The sequence below is a fragment of the Bidens hawaiensis genome, unplaced genomic scaffold, assembly GCF_021521415.1.
Source record: "Bidens hawaiensis isolate Kalapana, Puna unplaced genomic scaffold, B.hawaiensis_p1.1 tig00001961_1, whole genome shotgun sequence".
NCBI classification, from domain to species: domain Eukaryota; kingdom Viridiplantae; phylum Streptophyta; class Magnoliopsida; order Asterales; family Asteraceae; genus Bidens; species Bidens hawaiensis.
Window position 1 is genome coordinate 594,606 of NW_027491109.1, and position 17,852 is coordinate 612,457.

The window sequence follows — 17,852 nt, forward strand, 5'->3', positions numbered from 1 at the left end:
CACCTGTTTGAAGATGCAGAAAAACCATTATATCCTGGTTAATTTTAAGAAACTTGATACAGTGTTAAAGTTGCTTAACTTGAAGTTAAAAAATGGATGGAGTGATAAAAGTTTCACAGAGTTGTTGGTGTTTTGGCATGACAGGCTTCCAAGAGATAATGAATTACCAATTTCAACATACCAAGCAAAAAAGTTAATGTGTCCGATGGGATTAGAAATTGAAAGAATTCATGCATGCCCAAATAATTGTATATTGTATAGAAATCAGAATGAAAATAACCATAAATGTGTTGTGTGCGGTGCATCAAGGTATAAACAGATAAACGATTCGGGTGACGTTGACGATGAGATGACAAAAAAACGACCGCCTGCTAAAGTATTGTGGTATCTCCCTATTATACCGAGACTGAAAAGGTTATTTTCAAACGAAAAAGAAGCCAAATTATTACGTTGCATTCAGAAGAACGTGTAATTGACGGAAAACTAAGACACGTGGCGGATTCACCTCAATGGAAAACCATTGATAACAAGTATCGTGAATTCGGGAAGGAGGCTAGAAACATACGGTTTGGGCTTAGTTCAGATGGGATCAGTCCATTTGGGACCATGAGAGTCGCCATAGTACGTGGCCGGTTCTTTTATGCATCTACAATCTTCCACCATGGTTATGCATGAAACGAAAATACATTATGATGTCGTTGTTGATTCAGGGTCCGAGACAGCCTGGTAATAATATTGACGTGTACTTGTCTCCTTTGATTGATGACTTAAAAACCCTTTGGGATTCAGGTGTAAAGGTATATGATGCTTATAAGAAAGAACACTTTCAATTGCGTGCCATGATTTTCTGTACAATAAATGATTTTCCAGCATATGGTAACTTTTCGGGATACAAGGTGAAGGGTAAGAAAGCTTGTCCTGTTTGTGAGTATGAAACAAGCTCAATATATTTAAAAAATTGCAAAAAAACTTGTATACATGGACCATCGAAGATTCCTTCCGAGGGGTCACATTTTTAGGAATAAAAAAGTTGAGTTTAACGGAGAGGTTGAGCACCGAACGATGCAAACACGGTCCAATCCATATTTATGAGTTAAAAATACTGTGTTGGGGAAAAGATCTCGTGATAAGAAAGGAACCATCTGGAAAAAAAAGTCAATCTTTTGGGATTTACCTTACTGGAAAGATTTAAAGGTAGGCCATTGTCTAGATGTTATGCACATAGAAAAAAATGTATGTGATAGCTTGTTAGGCTTATTATTAAATATTCAGGGTAAAACTAAATATGGTGAAAAGGTCCGAAAAGACATGGTACTTTTATATAAACGTACAAATCTTGCCCCACAACAGATAGGTGACCGTGTTCTTCTACCACTTGCTTGTTATAATACAACACTAGAAGAAAGAAGACAACTTTGTCAATGTTTACATGATATTAAGGTTCCATCAACCTATTCTTCAAACATTAAAAGATTGGTGTCGTTGAAAGACCGTAAATTGCTTGGAATGAAGTCTCACGATTGTCATGTTTTGATGACACATATGATTCCTATAGCAATTCGTGGATTGTTACCTGATGACGTCCGAAATACAATCACAAAACTGTGTTTGTTTTTTAACAACATTCACTCAAAGGTTATTGATGTTGAACAACTTGATAAATGGGAAAAAGACATTTATGTTACCCTTTGTGAACTAGAGATGTACTTTCCACCATCATTTTTCGATATAATGGTTCACCTAATAGCTCACATCGTTCAAGAAATTAAGGCTTGTGGTCCGGTATACTTACGGTACATGTACCCATTTGAAAGATATATGGGTGTCTTAAAAGGTCATGTAAGAAACCGTAATCGACCAGAGGGTAGTATTATTGAAGGGTATACTTCTGAAGAGGTGATTAAGTTCTGCAAAGGTAATGTTACCATTAACATATGATATATATTAGTATTAATTTACAATATTATTATTGTTTTTTTTTTCACAAGCTATATGGAGGGTGTCGACAGTGTTGGTGTTCCTAAAACTCGTCATTCGGGTCGACTTGAGGGTCACGTAGTTGGTCTTAAAGCAATCATTCCAAATCGTGAAGATGTACAAACAGCACATTTAGTGGTCCTAAAACACATGGCATGTCTTGCTCCGTATGTTAATGAACACATGGAGATGTTATGGTCAACAAACCCGAATAAGGATGATATATGGTACATAAAAACTCAAAACAAAGAGTTATCGAGGTGAATGAGAAATAAGGTAAAAGAAATTGATGTTGATGAAACCGTGAAAAGATTAGGAGATGGTCCAGATTGTAGAGTTAAATCATATCAAGGGTACGACATTAATGGTTATACGTTTTACACCAGTGATCGAGATAAAAAGAGTGCCGTTCAAAATAGTGGAGTTACATTAATAGCATCAACGACCGAGCTCTACGGTCATCGTCGTGAAACAATGATAAAAATCGCCAAGGATTCTTACTACGGAGTTATACAAGAAATTTGGGAATTGGACTATCATGATTTTAAGATTCCTTTGTTCAGATGTAAATGGGTGAACAACCGTATAAGTGTTCAAGTTGACAAATATGGGTTTACACTTGTTGACCTTGCAACCGACGGCTATAGATCTGAACCATTCGTTATGGCAAAACATGTCACACAAGTTTTTTTTGTCAAGGACCCGAGCAAACCAAGATACCACATTGTCTTGCAAGGTAAACGACATATTCTTGGTGTCGATAATGTCGTTAACGAAGAGGAGCATGACCGCTTTGATGATCTACCACCGTTTTCGGTCGATATTGAACCAAGTGATTACGAGAATATGAGGCACACCACATAATTACATGATGACATTGATGAGATTTATGTTGATGAAGGTTTGATATAGTCAGTTTATTAATATAATTTATCTTTATTTTTTTAAATTTTTAATAACCAGTTTATTAATAATTTTATTTTATGCAGAATAAACAAGAATGATGAAGATAAATAGACGTGCTTGATTATGAGTGTTAAGGAGACATTTTCGATTGTTTGTATGATTTCATTTAAAACTTTTAAAAAAATATGTGTTTTATTTGTTTGCTTTATTTTGAGTGTTTTATATACTGTATATCGTTAAGAAGAAAAACATGCCTAAGGTAGGACGAGAAGGCTATAGAGGTTTGAAACGAAAGCAATGTATAATATGGCCCCAACTTGAGGAAAGCTACCCGGGACTTAAAGGAATACAAAACTCACGTTCTAGGTTGTTTATAATGGGTCATGCAAAAAAAAAAAAAAAACCAAGAAGTATTCACTTGATGATGATGGGATTGAGAAGGCTGATGCTTTGGTAAATGATTATGCTATTTAGTTATATGAAAATGAATTCAGTTTGATTTATTAATGTTATAGTTAGATGTTTTAACAAATGTTTTTTGTAGTATCGGGTCGAACAAGTTATGATAGCTGATGGAAGCTACAATGAAAATAAGGAAGACCCGCTGGTTCGAGTTGTTGGACCCGAGCACGGCGGGCGATCAAGAACGGTGTCCCATATCATAGGTAATGACTATACATATACACATATATTTGTTGCAAAAAATCTTTTGTACGCACATTCTAGATTTGTTAATTGTTCATCTGTTATTCCAAAAAAAAATAAAAAATAAATAAAGATATATATTTTTGTTGTTATGATGCGTGCTGTTATATTTTGTTATAATAATGTTGCTATACTTTTGTTGGCAACAAAAAGTTGGTATGCTGCTTGTTGTTATAATAATGTTGCCATGATTTTTTTGTTAACCAAATTTTGCACAGAATCCTTCCCTTTTATATATATATATATATATATATATATATATATATATATATATATATAAATTGATGAAATTGATATTGTTATAATGAGTTTATAGGCTACACTAAAGTCCATGGAGGGTTGTTTAAAAATGTGAACTATGGTAGAAACTCGATACGACAAGTGGACACGTGTTCTGATGGACAGGTCAACTATCCACCTATCATGGTAATATATTTTAATTGTTTGCTATATATATGTATATGTATATGTATATTAAAAATGTTGAATGGTCTTGCAGAGCGAAACCCGATGTGAGTTGCTAATAAATGTGGGTGACTCACTAGTGAAGGTGGTTGATGGTAAGGCGTGGCCGACCATCGGTGCGGTTTTACATTTTAAGCCAATAATGGTAGATTGTGCCAAGGTTTCCGTGGATGGCATTGTTGATTCATATAAAGATTTTGAAGTCTACAATGTAACAAAAACAACAGAAGTTAATACGGTTGAGACGTTGGTTAGTCAAATCATTCAGTGGCCAAGAAAATCGATAAGGGTATATTTTTGTTTATATGTTAAAATTTATTTTAGTGTTAAAATATATTTTAGTGCATCAGTATTTACTAGAATATTTTTTTGTTAAATTGTAGCTTGTGAACCAAAGGGCACCAAGCAAGTCACCAAGTTCCCCGAGAGTGGAGTTGAGTTCTTCTTCACCGAGTCATACAAGCAATTCGCCACAAATAAATGACAATGACAATGACACCGCGAACACTTTAACTTTATGTTCACAAAAGGTCAACCGATTTACTCTAATATATATTTTTTAATTTAGTTTGATTTGTTTATATTATAAAAATTTGTTTGCTATTTTAGACTAATCAAGTGGGTCGTGTCTCCCCACAATTTCATGATGAGAACTTCGCGAGCAGTTCATTTTATCAACTGGTAGCCGGCCCATTTACTCTCATATTTTTTGTTCATTTAGTTTGATTTGTTAGTGTTATAACAGATTGTTTGTTAATTTAGATTGATGAAGACAATTACCAGCCTGAAGTGTTAAAATCAAATCTTTTTGAAGATGGTTATTTAAATGCGGTTAGTTTTCAAAAACTTGTTTATATAACAATTTGTATGTACACACACATATATTTACTCAAGTACTAATGTTTTGATAATCGTATTTAGTTAATATCTGTGGACCAGCAGATATTAAATGCTTGAGGGCTGGACTGTTGAGGCGTCTCAAGGTTAGCCCAAATTCTATCATTTTAATGTTTGCTTATATCTAACGGCCCAAACTAGAAGATAACTTGTTGTTTGACTGAAATTGTCATACTTTGCTTAGTTAATGACCCATTAACCTTGAAAGCTTGTGACCAAAAATTGCCTATTACCATAATTACCCTTGATAAGCAAACAACCGATCTGTTATAAATCTTAATCTGAAGCTGACATGTTTATTCGTTTATGTTCATTCATTAATGCTAGTGAACCGTTACGTTTATTTTGTTAGTGAACGAACATAAACGAATGCTTTCCTTTTCTTATCGAAAACGCTTACAAAATTTTAAGCTTCATTTTACTAATGTAATATGTTTTATTAGGTGATTTCTACGGTTTGAGTTGCGATAATGAAGACGTCGGCTCAAGTTGCAAGAATGAAGACATCAGTTTTGAATTGTTAGAATGAAGACGTCGTTTTTGAAAGTTATTGTGTATTAGTTTAACTTTTAAACCTATATGTTTTTGTGACAACGAAACTTTTCTGTATATGATTATCTTTGGGTTTTTAGGAATCTGGAAATTCATATTATATTATATATAATATTATTTGTGTTATGGAAATTACCAAAAAAAAAAAGGAATCAGATGGTGCGGTCACCAAACCAGCATCAGTTGGGCTGGGCAGAGGAGGTTCATATTTAAAGGTTCAACATAAGCAGTTCAAATTTGGATGCAAAGAAGGTGCGGTTCTCATTACAATAAGCAGAAGGTGCGGTTTTGAAGGAGATGCGGTTGAATATTAACAAATGATGCTATGGTATAAGGTGCGGTCCTTGACCCGCACCTTGTGGGAAAATGGACCGCATCTTCAAGCCTCTTATGTACTAGTGTTTCATGTTTAGAAAGACAAACATGTTTGACGTTTGTTTTCTCATTTTCCTGCTTGTGATTGTTGATGAAATGTGATTCAGCTCCACGTCAGCTTTTTTGTTGCATGCATGCTTGAGAGTTGCTTTATTGTAATACTAACATACTACTAGCGTTTAACACAGATTGAACATATATAAAACGTAATATATATGTAAAATCATATAAATTTATTGAAATGCAATGGGGTATTTATGCATAAATAATTATTATATATGAATTAAAAGGCACCATAACTTATTTAATTCAAATTTTAAAACATACGAAAATTTACAAAGATAAATGAGATAAATGAAAAGTTAAAACATTATTATAACTTATACCATGATCAGTACAATAAACCAAAAAAAAAATAGTCTCCAATAAAAAAAAAGGCCACCAAATCTTAAAACATAACAATAAAAACATATCATTGTCTTTATTTATTAATCAATAAATGGTAATTATAACCATTCTTTTTGAAACATTCTCAAACTTTGGAGTTGCAAGTTTAACACCATATGTCATTTTGCCATCAACTCCATATTTAACAACGTACACCACTAAACACATTGGTCTCATCATCTTCCACATTTGATGTTTTACACTTAATTGCTAACATGCTAGATTCATCATCAACGTCAAACACATCCACAAGTTTCATCTCCAGTTTATCATCAAATGATATAATTGACGACTTCTTCTAATTATTTTCATCCTCCAATTAAAATTATGATCAATATTTATTGACTAATAAAGGAATGATATGTTTTCATTGTTATGTTTTAATATTTGGAGAATTTGATTTTTATATTTATAATATTTATTTGAAGACTAATATCCTTTGTTTTTTTATAGTGTCACACCCCGACCAAAGGCGGCGGAACATGCCGGGATGCAACGGATTGCTCAAGAACACAAGACACTATTAAAGTGACAATATTTAAACAACTCATTAATTTCATTCAATCATCAAAAGTAACACATCTTGTTCATACAAAATAACACCAAATATAAGAATTTAATTGTTTAGTGCATGATGCTCGCAGACGATATTTTGTTACTTGCTGAGACAAAACAAGATCTAAACAATAGGCTTGAGGAGTGGCGAACAACCTTAGAGATAAAAGGTTTAAGGATTAGTCGCTCTAAGACGAAGTACCTACACTGTGATTTTGGTTGGGCAAATGACAATGAGGACGCACAGATCACCATTGAAGGGCAAGTGGTTCCGCAAGTAACGAAGTTCAAGTATCTAGGATCATTTGTTCAGAGCGACGGGGAATTAGACAGTGATGTGACCCATAGAGTTCAGGTAGGATGGTGTAGATGGAAAGCAGCCATAGGTATATTGTGCGACAAGACTTTCCCAGCTAAGCTAAAGGGAAAATTTTATAGGGTTGCAGTTAGACCTGCAATGCTATATGGAACATAGTGCTGAGGCATCAAGAAGGCACACGTGCGGAAGATGGAGGTAGCAGAAATGAGAATGCTACGTTGGATGTGTGGACACACAAGGTTAGACCGAATAACAAACACTGTGTTTCGGGAGAGATTAGGGGTAGCGAACATAGCAGACAAGATAAGAGAGTGGAGATTGAAATGGTTTGGACATGTGAAGAGAAGACAGGCGATGAATCATGTTAGATCCGTAGAAAACATTACTATAGAAGAGAGGAGGGGTAGAGGACGACCTAAATTGACTTGGTACGAAAGGATTAGGCATGATTTGATAGACCTAAACATCTTCGAGGACATGAATGAGGATAAGAATCATTGATGAAGTAAAATTAAAGTTAAGAATTTTTAGGGATAAAGGGATACCTTAGGGCTTCTAATTTCCTTATTTTGGTGACACACCAAAATGGTATTTTCTTTACATATATATAATATTAGCGTTAGTACTATTATTATTATTATTGTTATTATTATTATTAATATTTGTAGTACTGTTGAACATTAATTACTTGTATTGTTTCATACATATGTACTTTAGAGCCGAGGGTCTCTCTGGAAGCCACCTCTTTATCCCTTTGGATAGAGGTACGGTGTGCCTACATCCCACCCTCCCCAGACCCTACTTATAGCTTTGCTGTTTGTGGGACTTCGCTGTGCATGATTGATTGATTGATAAGAATTTAATTTTTCATTCTTCTAATAACCTAAACGGTCTCAAAATAAGATAACATCTTCAAACTCCAATCAACCAATAATCAAACTGTAGCAATGCATAAATTAATATTTGTCAACACGTATGTTGGTGAGCAATTTCATAGTTTTGAGTATATATATATATATATATGAGGCAAAATCCACAAATCGTATATGAAACTATAAATAAGAGCGAGTATTGTGGTATATAAATCATAAATAAATGAGGATCCTTCCTAATCGGTAACAACCGACATACTCAGATAATGAGGCATTAACTAGCACAAGGCTAAAGTAGTTAGGGGTGCGTATGATCATACTTATTGAGGCTCAACAACAACATAAAAATAAGCACTCGTGCACGTTAAACATATGAAACATATAACACACAATAGAGCAAGTATTTCAAGTATCATACAACCTAGAGTTTGTGGTTTGGGGATAGAGTATTATAAATCATTCTTGTTTTGAATAGGTATGCATGTTGTCACACCCTTAAAATCCACTAACGGAGCTTTACCGTCAGAGGGTGTGAACTAACAGGATCGGAATCATTAGTTATAATCCAACATGATGTTCAAAGTTTTCAAATCACAAAACCTTAAGTTTAAATAAGTGCGGAAGCGTAAATCATAACCAAGTGTTGCGTCACATGGGACGACTTAAAACCAAATAAATAAAAGTTCAAAACAAGTTTTTAAAATGATGGTGTTCAACGAATGCATGATCCTATACCGCGCGCCCGCCTCGGCTACCTGAGAATAACATACTAAAAGTGTCAACATAGGGTTGGTGAGTTCACAAGTTTATATAAATAAAGCGTTTGCGTTTGCATTTACGTTTGCGTTTGCGTTTGCGTTACCAGATAGTGTTAAGTCAATTATATATCAATAGGTAGCTAGCCTATAAAACAAGTATTACTAAGTGTTCGACACCGAAGCTGACTGTTTATCAATTGCCTTGCCACCATGTCTACCACGACCATGGAAAATGTGTTAGCCAAGATTACACCCACTCGACCTGCCGTCGAGTTTAGAGTTGGGTGGGGTTTGTCAAACCCAGTAGTACTACTCAACAGTGACTCGCTATTATACAAATACTAAACGGTTCGATGTTATGAAGGACTTTAGTTGGTTTGTTTGCCACTTAGCCTTACAAGCGATATATAACCAATAACAAAATCTAAAGTGTTTGGAGTATGTTATCTCCCCCAAGTAAAAAATGTTTAAAAGAGTAAAAGGGGAACGTGAAACTCACTGTTTGCGAAGAATTCAAAAACAAATCCGAGAGATGCGCGTCAAAGAAAATCCTCATTAGTGCTCTAAAACAAAAATGAGATTCTCTAAGTATTTAAACTATTATTGAGTCTCTAGACTCGACACATAATACCTATGCATGAGATACGTTTCGTGTTTCGTTTGTGAATTATGTGCGACTCGACAAACACATTGGTGGCACGTTACATGTGTATACAACTACTTAAGCATCAAATACTAACATTGTACATTACTAGTAAATTATCTCGCCACAAGGGCAATTTAGTCAAAACATGGCAATTATCTATTAACAAACACGTTTCATGTATTTTCACATAGTTCAGCAGCTAGTTTTATCAAGACAGATGTCTACTTGAAAGATTACTCTATTCAACAGATCATAATATATCAATTAATTCACCAAAAATCGTCACAAAAGGACACATGAGCTAGGTTCCAGAAATATTTTTATTGTATTTTTATTCCACATAGATTTCTCACAATGATCAAAACATTACAGTAAACTCACAGCAGTCAAAATCATGCGCAAAAGAATGTTATTTGTTATTCCCGTTAAATGTTAATTCCAATCAATCCAAGACCAATTGGGTTAGCTTCTTAACTCAAAATGTTAACTTCCAGAAGTGGAACAAACCCATTTGGTCTTGTAGTCTATGAGATATGATAATTTCAAAACAGCCTAACAGCAGACCCCACAATTCAGACTTGCACTACAGTTTTGTAAAATAATAAAAGTTAACTTTTACACGTCCAAAAATTACAAATTTGGACTTTTTAGAAACTAGACTCAATCTAGTACACTGTAGTATTAATAATTTCGATCAATTACCACATTAACATCCAGTTACAGTCGTCTAAACATCACATCAACAATCTGTCCAGTACCAGTTTACATCAAAACTCAACATAACAACAATATATGAACCATAACCCATGCATATAACACTCTAGACACAATATTTACCAACCATGCATATCAATTTTACGTTACACACATAGTTAGGGTTTTACTTGAAAGTTTAAAATCAAAGAACATGTAATTAATCAAGCAATTAGTTATCAATTCACTAGCAATTCATCATCAAACATACAATCAAACCCTAACTCATCTTAATCATCACTTTCAAGAATCTAGGGTGTTGATTAACCCATTCAATATCAAAATTAAACACAAAGAATGCATAGAGAAGTAGTTAATTACCTATTAGCACCTTAATTCTTCAACAAAAGCTTGAAAAATCCTTGTATGTGTGTGTGTATGTTTACGGCAGCCAAGAAGAGAGGGAGGGGGGGGCGATCGGTCTAGGGAGAGGGTAGGGGGATTAGGGTTTTGTTATTATTTAATAATAATTATGTTACACAATGGCCCCTCTACTTCTAGTTATTAAATTTCTAGTGTAAACAATTAGTTCTTGCTTTTTGTGTTTAGCATTACACATAACATATCAAGTAACATATTTGTTAACACATAATTATCACGTATTTATTGTTTTGATATTTGTCGTTTATTCACCAATGGTTTGAGTCGACTCGTGTGCGTTTCGGTGCAATCCTTAAAGACTACATGTGTAGTGATTTTCAAGCGTCATTTAAAACCCTAGTTTAAATGTAATGAGATGTGTGTTATAGTTCTAGTGATCTTAAGTTTGAGTTGATGGAGTTTGGATTAATGGAGTTAACCTGAAATTGACGAGTGTCACACATGTTACCCCCAAAGTATAAAAACGAAAACTGGGGATAAAATGTACTCACATGAAATAAGTAACTTTGAGGATTAGTTTGTGATCAAACGGAAATGTAAGTTCAACGAGCAAGACCTAGATTAAAGAGGGTCTTGAGTTAGTAGATGGACTTTAAGCTTTAAAGTAAAATGATATGACACGTAAAATAAATAATTAAATTTTGAGAGTCAAAGTGTAAATGCATAAGGATTAAAGTAATGGTTTTCATAAGGTAAGTTTACTCGAAATCGGGTCTCAGTATTCTATTCATTAGTTTTACTTAACCTCTGTTAAGTAAATATTTGGGTATAATTATGCTATTGCAAGACCCTTTGTTAAATAGATACTAAGACGAGATTTTACGAGTGTTCGGATTTGTCTGTTCGATTCTTGATAATTGGTCAAGCCCGAAGTCGAGATTCCAAAGTGATAAATGTTATGAGATAACTCAATGAAATCAAAGAAGCTTAACCAAGTGTTTAGTTCTATTAAGAAGAACCTTAACGTCCATTAAGCGGGTGTTTGGCTTTGTCGGTCCAAATTTGTTATAAGATCAAGTTGGATCCAACATAACAAGTGTTTTGAGAAAATAACTAAAAGTAGTTTGTAATATAGTTTTAGAGAAAAATACGAGATTCGGTGGCCCAAAACACAACTAGTGTGTCTTAAGCGAGTGAACTCGGTTTAGTTCGGTCTTGGTTCGGTCCTTGACTCGGAATAAGACCGAGGATGGTTACGACTTACCCAATACCATAGAACTTATTAAAAAGAACTTAGAAATTATAATACACAAATCTTACATGTAACATATTGATAAATCATTTTAAATATAAAAAATTTAAACGAGAGTTCGGTCTTGGTTCGGTCCTTGACTCGGAATAAGACCGAGTATGGTTACCACATATCCAATACCATAGAACTTATTAAAATAAACTTAAAATTGATAATACTCAAGTCTTACATACAATATGTTAACAATAAAAGTATTTAAACAAAAGTTCGGTTTTGGTTCGGCTCTTGACTGAGGATGAAACCGAGGATGGTTGCCAAATACCCATTACCATAAAACACATTAAAATGATTTGGAAACTAAAATAAACATAACTAAACATCAACATTAATAATAAGCTTAAACAAAATTTAAAGTGTTAACAAGGACTATAATAGTCCTCCATGAAGCTTAAACAAAATTTAGAGTGTTAACAAGGATTATAATAGTCCTCCATGAAGCCTTGCCTAACAATACACCTAAACCGACCATGACCGGAGAAGGGAAAGCCATGGAAACAAGGGAAATATGTTTTAAACGAGCTATAATAACAAGCTTTAATTAACAAGAATTAGTTACAAATAAAGATTAGAAGAAGTTTGACCTTGAAAAGTCAAACTATCAAGAGTTTGAAGAAATAATACTTAGATCTAGATTGGGGAGAGTTTGAGGTGAATGAGCAAACCCAAATAGGATGCATTGGTCTTGCTTATATAGGGAAAGAGTGAAGGTTTGGTCGTAATGTTTCTTTCAAGAGTTACATGCTTTTGTTATTTGACAATTTTAGTCCCTTAAGTTTGTTTTAACTTGTTTTTAGCAAAAAAAAAGGTGTTTTAACGTACCGAAAGATATGATTTCTTGATCCGACAATTGTGTAACATAAACGAACATAAAACCCGATATTTTATTAATAACGAAAGATCCGAAAGACAAAAACGGGTCGGGTTTCCGATACGAAAACAAATACAAGTTAAACCGAAAATGACGAATGTTACATAAGTACTCAAGGTTATTGACCAGTGGATACCACATGTGAAAATACAAACAATGTTAATTAAACACATAGGAAGGGGGAGTAAGATTATTGTTAGTGAATATATAATATGGACAATTCGTATAATATGATTTTACGAATAACTATTCAAATGATGATTTATATAATTGGAAGCTATTAATTATTGTAATGTTGGATATAACATTATAACATACATGAGATAGAAAATGAATCTAAAATGATTATATATACATTAACACACCCTTAAGATATCATACTAACCATCATAACACTAATACAACTTCATAAACCCAACCAGCGTTCCAAAAGTATTTAGAATACTAAAACATGTACATATAGTTTCAAACCATTTTATACATAACTATGATCAAAAAAAACTTTTCAAGCTGCATAGCACATTAGCATCACGGGATGGACAATTGTCAACCAAAAGATGGCAATTTCATTCACAACATGTCATAACAAATATATAATAGTTAATTAAAAACCATTATGTAATCTTTATCTCGACTAACTAATTAAAAACCACAGTATATATAAATTAAGGTCAAACAATCTTAATACAAAATTTACAACAATATATCCTATGCATATGCAAATGTTAGACACTTATATCATTAAAAAAGTGCACCATAATAACATAACTCTGGAATTATCATTATCTTATAACTGTATACATAAAATCTTGAATTAATCAATATAATTACTAATAATAAATTTAAGATTCTGATGTAATATTGGTTACGCATGTTTGTTGATTGAAAAACAGGATAATACGATAATGCAACTGGCATAACATTTAAAAAACAGATTGTGTAGAGAGTTTTATGTTTATTCACAACATGTTAATATGGAGAACCTCATAAACAACTTTAATATATGTGCGTTACAAAAGTCGAAGGTATTAGCAAAATAACGTACCTTAGATTACCGGTAAACAGAATATCAATAATCGAAGTGATAAAACTTAAAACACTATTCTACAGTGGACAAACGATCAACATCAACCAAAATGTTTTGTGGCTCCATTCTGCCGTTTGTGAAATAATAAGATTGGAAACAAATAAGTACATTGATATAAATGTAATGTATGCATATTAACAACAAATAACAACACATATGAATGAAACAATGAGTAATAATGAAACTTACAATGACTGTGAATTTGATTATTAGATTGATCGATGTTGGTGTAAAAATTCTTCAGGTCATGCATTTTATATAGGGAGGTAAGATTATGTAAATTTTTGGTTAATTAATTAAACATGAAATGTTGTTTCAAATTGATTCATTTTAAATTCAAAATTTAAAAGTCAATATATATATCATATACACAAAATATATGAATTGTGAAATCTATATGTTAGAGGGTTACAATGAGTAAAATAAAATTGAAAACAATAATTAAAATAAAAATGAACCGTCAAATTGTGTTAATGTAAATGTGTATATATCTTATATGAGAAAGGATCAAATAAGAAGTTTGGTTTTCCTAAGAAGGCTAGGAAAGAGGGTATTTTAGTCTACTACCTTAATATTGAAACCCACTTAATTTAATTTCAAAAACCCACTTAATTAAAGCTCACTTAATTAAAACCCACTTAAGTTTTCACTCATCTCCTACAACTACCACCGCCCACCGCCACCCACCGCCACCACCTTGCCGGAAATTTCGCCGGAAAATAAAACACCATGAAAAACACAATGAAAAAAACACAATGGAACAAACACTATGAAAATAAAAACACAATGACAAAAACACAATGAAAACACAATTAAATAACACAATGTAAAAAACACAATGCAAAAAACACTATGAAAAAATAAAACACAACTGTATAACACAATTTTGTAAAACACAATTATGATAAAACACACATTGTAAAAACCCATGAAATTTTTATTTTATTTTTATAAAGCAATATGGTACTCATATAAAAGATAAAAAAACACTCGTTTTTATGGTGAAATTGTTTTGAAAAAAAAATGTCGTATAAATAAGTTATGGACGTTTTAAAATGATGGGGGAATTTGACATGTGCCTTGCATGTGGAGAGAGAAAGTCAACAAATTTGTTATCCCTATTATGCCCTTACCATTATTTTACATTTGATGATCTCTCTAATCTAATCCCAACCATTCAATTTTAAAATGAATGGACAAGATTATTTTCTATCCTTCCTAGGAAAACTAATCTTCTTATTATAACTCAACCCTATCTTATATATGTAAACCGAGATTCTAGTAACATTTAAAAGTAATAATAATAATTTGGTTTACGGTTTAACCTAAAAACCGTGAAATCCAGACCGTGAACACCCTTAATGTGGTTCAAAACATATGTATATTGTACATTAAATCATCAAAACTCGTCTATGGTATACTGCGCGCGGGTAAAATAACTTGTTTAATTTAATTACCAACACCTATTAGCGCTTTTAGATACAAATCGATAGATTTCAAAATGGGAAAGATCACCACCGGAAATAAACAAGTCTCTAAGAGGATATACAAATGTCTTCTAGTAACTTAGTAAGGTATATATTTTGCTTCTCCATAGTTAGCAAACGCAAAAAGGTTCTCGTTAACTTCCCAGTACTTAACGAGCCTTTTCACTTTGGTGGGATGGTAATGCAAAAAAATTTAGTCATTAAGAAGAAGAAGAAGAAGAAGAAGAAGATCCCACTTAATGAAGAAAGTGATCGATCTCCTTTACATAAGAATACTGTCAAATAAGAGTGGTTGGTTTTCAAAGTTCTTTCATGCTTCTTCCATATCTTCAATCATATCTTGAGCTTGATTAAGATTAATCACTCAAGAAGCTATGTTCGAATCTTTGTATTATTCAAACACAATTAAGTGTTTGTAAAATGCTTGTTTAAATATTAGAAGTATGACAGAAAATTAAAGTTTTATCCACATGTGAGTCACCAAGAAAAAAGAACACAAACTTAAGTCGTTTTGAATAAGTAACGAGAAAACGTCTCTTATCTTAAAGTGAAGACTTTTTCGTACCACACAAAAAGTCATATTTTGTTTCCGAAAATTATGCCCATTTCCTCAATGAAAAAAAAAAGGTTTTGGCTTTAAAAAGTTTCCTCTTGAACATTTTTTCCATAATTTTTGTTTTATACACACTTTTATAAATGAGAAAATTCCAATTTGACTGCCTGAAATATATCGTCGGGAGACGGAATAGCCCCTGAAAACTAATTTGCGCATTTTGGACGTCTGTGATATTTGGGTGGGGCAATCTGTGCCCTTCTGTCAGTTGACCAAGCGTTGACCTGTTAAAAAATGTTGAAATTACGTTTTTACCCCTAACCCTTTAATTCATTTTAAAAACCCAGGTGGCTACAACCACCGCCACCACCGGCGGCTGTCGGCGTTGGGTCACAATGGGTTCCAGTGCAGTACCCGGCAGCGACTATGGTTATGCAACATCCCATGATGGCACCGTCTCCTGGACATTATCCGATGGCTCCACACCACCAGCTTCCTCCTTCGGTGTCGCCGGTGGTGGTGGTTGGTCCGATGTGAACCGGACTGTTTGGGTGGGTGACTTTCATAATTGGATGGATGAAGATTACCTTCGTAGCTGTCGTGACGTTGATGATCGAAAAAACGAGATGACCGGAAAAACGAGATGGCCGGAATCCATGGCGGCGGTGGCTGCCGTGGCGACGACGTGGTGCCGGAGGTTAGGGGTTTTGATCGGAATGATTTATGGGTGCGGTGGTTGAATTATTGAAGCGACTGGTGGTGGGATTTGAGAGATTTGAGGTTTTGAGTGATGAAATCTAGGGTTTGAGGATTTGAGAGATTTGATTACTTGTTATGAAACTGATGATGAAGATGATGATATTAAGAGGGATTACTTGGTGGTGGGTTTGGGGATTTGAGGTTGATGATGATGAAGATGAGATGTTGATGAAGATGAGATGATGTTGTTGTTGTTGATGTTATGAAGATGATGAAGCTGTTGTTCTAGATTATTATTATTTCTATTTATTATTATTAGTACTATTATTATTATATTTATTATTTATTAGAATATTACTAAAATACCCTTAATATGTTGGTATTATTACTAAAATACCAACAGTCAACTAACGGTCAACTGACAGTCAGAAGAACTCGCCGGAGAAATACAGGTGCACAACATACGCAAATTAGTTTTCAGGGGCTATTCCATCTCTCGACGATATATTTCAGGGAGTCAAATTGGAATTTTCTCTTTATAAATTTTGAAATAGAAATTAATAAAAATGTATTTTTTTTCTTTTTGTAAATTTACTTGTGAGTGATTAAATATAAAATAAGAAACAAGACAGGTTTCTATATATTTCTTTCAGACCATCCGTAGTGGGGCAACATCCCCACCCATGGAGCTCATAGCACCGCAAACACCATCCCCAGGGTCGCTATGGGGGGGGCGGGCGCTTCACAATAGCGACGGGTGGTAAAAGGTTGAGTTTGATTTATGTGTTTTTTATTTGTTATTTTTTTGATAGCTAATAATAATAATAAAATGATAATATGATAATGATTGGTTGTGGTTCCATTCATTATATTTTTTGTATCTAAACATCCCTACGATGACATGACGTCACATGATGTATAATACATTCATAAAAGCTCCATCCAATACACATGATGTTATGACATATAGTGAAAATATTTTGTTGCGAATGAACAAGATATTGAGGAATTGTCCATACGTAAAATCATAATTATTGATACGGGCCTTTTCCACATAAAAGGGGGATATGGCGAAATTGGTAGACGCTACGGACTTAATTGGATTGAGCCTTGGTATGGAAACTTACTAAGTGATCACTTTCAAATTCAGAGAAACCCTGGAATTAAAAAATGAGATTATTTAGGAATACACATTGAATGCTGAGATTACGCATTGAATTTCTGATAGTAGATCCATAATAAAAGAAGTTTTTGTGATTATTGCAGAAGAAATGAAACAAAAGATACGGTAGAGCTAG

General features: G+C 33.5%; 1 protein-coding gene across 1 annotated transcript; it reads left to right on the forward strand.

Moving 5' to 3' along the window:
• The first annotated feature begins 2,241 nt into the window (after positions 1 to 2,241).
• On the forward strand, positions 2,242 to 5,869 carry LOC143604403 (uncharacterized). The gene is made up of 10 exons (XM_077080899.1): positions 2,242 to 2,828; positions 2,879 to 2,888; positions 3,428 to 3,548; positions 3,905 to 4,014; positions 4,088 to 4,342; positions 4,437 to 4,583; positions 4,663 to 4,734; positions 4,816 to 4,884; positions 4,975 to 5,036; positions 5,394 to 5,869. The coding sequence occupies exons 1-9, from the start codon at positions 2,242 to 2,244 to the stop codon at positions 5,008 to 5,010; spliced, it is 1,407 nt and encodes a 468-aa protein (XP_076937014.1). The 3' UTR covers positions 5,011 to 5,036; positions 5,394 to 5,869.
• The last annotated feature ends 11,983 nt before the right edge of the window (positions 5,870 to 17,852 follow it).

Coding starts and splice junctions, on each gene's coding strand:
- LOC143604403 (XM_077080899.1), top strand. CDS start 2,242: ATGAGAAATAAGGTAAAAGAAATTGATGTTGATGAAACCGTGAAAAGA. Junction 3,549..3,904: donor AACGGTGTCCCATATCATAG/GTAATGACTATA, acceptor ATGAGTTTATAG/GCTACACTAAAGTCCATGGA. Junction 4,735..4,815: donor GCAGTTCATTTTATCAACTG/GTAGCCGGCCCA, acceptor TTGTTAATTTAG/ATTGATGAAGACAATTACCA.